We start from the raw sequence: 3,835 nt of genomic DNA, 5'->3' as shown, positions 1-3,835 counted from the left end.
CGTGCTTCGCTCGCGATGTAGAACATATTGACACGTTTGCTTTGCTGTTTTCTTTCTTACTTTGCCCCTTCCAAACGAACGAAGCGATAAGAATGAATGGATTTCCAGGAAATTTTAATAGAACAGATTGAAGTGTGGCTGTGTATTCCGAAAACCATTTGAGATAGTGCAAGGTCAATACATCGACGTGAATAGCGTATGAAGTGGAGAATTAGCTGCTCAGTCACACAGCAGTCATTGAGCGGTGAAGTTGAAGCTAGAATCGAAGAAAATAATTTTTCTGTTCATTCTCGAATAAACTGGTTCGAAGGTTTGATCCCAATCCCAGTTGGCGGCGCATCTTTTTTCTTAAAAGTAACATTACCATCGTGTGAAAAACGTGTGGCCAGGCCGAATTGACGGTGATTTTCTAAGAAAATTAGTGGCTAGTTTGCAGTTTGAATCAAGTTTGTAAGTCCAATCAAAGCCATTGATTGTATCAAAAAGACCAATAAACAGACAAACTTAATGAAATTCACACTCTTTTGCAGTGGTCATTGAAAAACAGCGCTGTGTTTAAATAAGAAATTCATTTATTTCAATATTTCACATTCATCAGTTTACTATATTCACATGAATCGGAAAGGAAATGACATAACATTTAGTCCCATTGATAAGTTTTGCCAGGTGTAGGAACTCCTGCAATTCGTGTTCCGGTTTCAGCAACACCCGATTCACTGAAACGAGACAAAATAAAGATCAATAATGAAAGAGAAAACTCAAATAGTTGCTTTACATAAAAGACAATGGAAAAGACTGGTATTTTATTTTTGGTCGACTGACATCCATAGATAACATACCCGGAGCCAAGCAAATTTTGTGTTAGATCAATTGGTGGAGCAACTTCTCGTCGGGGATCACGGCTTTCATAGTAATTTGCTGATAATCTGAAAGGATACAAGGAAGGGATGTTGATTTAATTCAATGTGATGACACGGACAGAATATGTAAACAAAACGTACTTGTGTGCTGGGCCATCGGGAATATTTGGCGGTGGTTGATCACGTGCTGAACATTCAGGTTCGAATCTCAATGCCAAATTATGATCACGCTAGATAACAAAATGAAGAGAATAACTTGTGTTATTTGGCAGTAGTACAGGATAGCAATGTTGTCACTCTCAAACTTATATAACTCAAAACAAATGATTCTAATGTGCGACTTGATTTATTAAATATGCCAAAAAGTGAATTGCCAATTTTACTTACGCCTAAGATGACATTTCTAAAAATTTTCGTCAAAAATCCAATATCTCGCTTTGCAACCTGGGCCATTATGTTGGTTGAAAATCCGAAATTTTATAAAATAACCAAAACCAAGTCGTTCACAAGTCTATGTGATTTCAGTAGTGTACGGGCTCTTGTCAAAGTGACAATGACACTTCTGATGTGTGGAAAGATAAACGCATATCAGTAGCGACCCCAAACGGTTGACGAAAGCACTACGTGCTAGAGCTCATGCTCATAATGAAATATTCAAAACAGAAGAAATGCAAAATACACGCTTTTTTAAATTCATCCTTTCAAAAGTTTATTTATATATTTTGTGTGTTATTCTTTTCAATTCAATTCACATTCGAAATTTTCCTCATACAATTTTTTCTATGCATTCAGATGTGAAACTTTGTCATCTCTCCACCATCCACAGGCAATAGTATTCCAGTAAGAAAAGATGCGGAATCGCTAATCAAATACTCTATGGCTGCCGATGTATCGGTGCATTCGCCGGCTCTACCAACGGGATAAACATCCTTGAGACTGTCTACAAATTCATCAGCTTGTTCTGAAGAAAGTCGAAAGCCCGATGTGAGTATCCCGGTTTTGATAACACATGGATTGATAGCGTTTACTCGGATGCCTTCAAAAATCATTTAACAACGATTACTTTCAAGCCAATATATTTAAAAGTAAATCAGAATTTTTGTTTTAATGCGAGCTCAATTAAACATTTCTTCTATTATTTAGATTACCTTTTGGTGCCAAATCCAATGCTGTGCTCTTTGTAATGGCATTGCATGCATATTTTGAGATGCAGTATGAGAATAGATTTGTTTTTACACGTAATCCGGCCGAAGATGATACGTTAAGAATGTTTCCTTTTGTCTTCTCCAAATATGGAACAGCCAGCTTGGACAGTTTAATAACGCTTGTTACATTTGTTTTCATGATGCGTTCATACTCGTCCAAATCAACGGTTTCAATGGTATCTCTTGACAAAATGCCAGCGTTATTGATTAATATATCTAATTTGCCAAAATGTTTTATCGTTTCAGTGATTAATCGTTCTGCTTCAGATGAAACTTCCGCCACAATCAAGAGTGGTGTTGGGGCACCAGCATTTTTAATCCGATCACCCACTTCGTTTAGTCGTTCTGTATTGCGACCAACCAAGGCAATGCTTCCGCCCTTTTGCGCCAAGTGCTCTGCTGCATGAGCACCTATTCAGGAACTCGCGCCCGTGATTAAAACAATTTTACCGTCGAAACTCATTTCTAACTTTTGATCTTTCACTGGTAACGATCAACTATAGACTATTCAGCGTAGCATTCAGTATATTTCAATTTATGGCTTCGGAATGAACATGCAACTTGACAAGAGGAATGTTTACAAATCGAATTGCTTTATCAGATGAATGCATGACATTTTAAATTTCCGCTGCTTTATTTCTAAAAAAAGACGTTATTTAGAATCAAAACACTGATAAAATCAACTAGATTTTCCGCGTTGATAACATGTTATCTACAGAAATTTTGTAATTGTGCTGCAATTTAATCAATTACTATTTCAATTTTCTTTTTCATCAAGTGCTTCAAGTAAAGAAAAAACACAACAATCCACTGATTCGTAAATTCTTCAGCAAAACCATCGTCGATTTCGGATGTCAAGCCTAATTCCTCAAATTTCATGCAATTACATCATAGCGATACAATTTCTGAAAAAATTGTGTTTAGAGATTTTTTTGGAATTTAGCAACAATATTCACGGACAAACAAAGCGAATTCATTTCGAACGGAATTAAAAGTAATGATGTCAAAATGTTTGAATTCTCTCTCTCTCTCTTTTATGCACAGTTCAGACGGGCGAGATACGATTTGTAGATACACATAATATGAACCCTAACATGAATGAATCTGGCGTCAGTATAAATTTTATTTTTACAGTTAGAAAGATTTTTCTGCACATTTTACAAATTTCAATATGAACCTGACCAAACGCTTCAATTGACTATCGGTGGTTTTCAAGGGCTCATACTAAAAACGATTATTCAGAACCGTTAGGAGCATGAAGCAGCAGCACATTAAGGTACCTTTGCTGATGCTACTTTTGTAGTTAGTATTGAAATGGAATTCGATTGAATAAGGTCCAAATCTTGCGTTTGAAAGAAAATGACGACAATTTATGATCAGGCATGTATTATTTTTCTATTTTTTATACTCATTATTACTTTAAAAAAAGAACTCATCCAATTATTCAATTAATTCAATTGTTGAGCATTGGTGTTCCCAAAGAAGAAACGTTAACCTTTACACAAAGTATTAAAGTCAGCGGCTATGTACTATTTGCTAAATCAATTCTCATTTTTAGGCCATTCAGTTTGGAATCAACTATTATACGGAATTGCGAAGGATAAAATTGCATCAACAAGTCTACTCAACTGATACGAATCGACTTACACTACAACGGCCTGTCCAGAATATTATCGATTGCGATGATGTAGTGCGTAACGATGCAATTGACGTTGGACTAAAATGCTATTTTGCAGCTAAAGAGATACAAATACAACAACAACCTATTGA

General features: G+C 35.9%; 2 protein-coding genes across 2 annotated transcripts; both read right to left on the bottom strand.

The window, feature by feature from the left end:
* Nucleotides 1-554: 554 nt before the first annotated feature.
* On the bottom strand, nucleotides 555-1,395 carry LOC129572888 (NADH dehydrogenase [ubiquinone] 1 alpha subcomplex subunit 7-like). The gene is made up of 4 exons (XM_055453001.1): nucleotides 1,248-1,395; nucleotides 1,002-1,090; nucleotides 840-926; nucleotides 555-716 (listed from the first exon to the last, which is right to left on the bottom strand). The coding sequence occupies exons 1-4, from the start codon at nucleotides 1,311-1,313 to the stop codon at nucleotides 641-643; spliced, it is 318 nt and encodes a 105-aa protein (XP_055308976.1). The 5' UTR covers nucleotides 1,314-1,395; the 3' UTR covers nucleotides 555-640.
* Nucleotides 1,396-1,648: 253 nt separating this feature from the next.
* On the bottom strand, nucleotides 1,649-2,476 carry LOC129572889 (uncharacterized oxidoreductase TM_0325-like; the record flags this gene model as incomplete). The annotated part of the gene is made up of 2 exons (XM_055453002.1): nucleotides 1,649-1,821; nucleotides 2,009-2,476. Coding segments are annotated over 2 exons (641 nt in total), but the record flags the coding sequence as incomplete, so codon positions are not given.
* Between the last annotated feature and the right edge of the window lie 1,359 nt (nucleotides 2,477-3,835).

The sequence above is a fragment of the Sitodiplosis mosellana genome, unplaced genomic scaffold (assembly GCF_009176505.1).
Source record: "Sitodiplosis mosellana isolate CC-2019 unplaced genomic scaffold, AAFC_SMos_1.0 Smas_scaffold_5686, whole genome shotgun sequence".
Classification (NCBI taxonomy): domain Eukaryota; kingdom Metazoa; phylum Arthropoda; class Insecta; order Diptera; family Cecidomyiidae; genus Sitodiplosis; species Sitodiplosis mosellana.
Note: the sequence above shows the minus strand (reverse complement) of the source record. Positions and strands in the feature narration are given on the sequence as shown.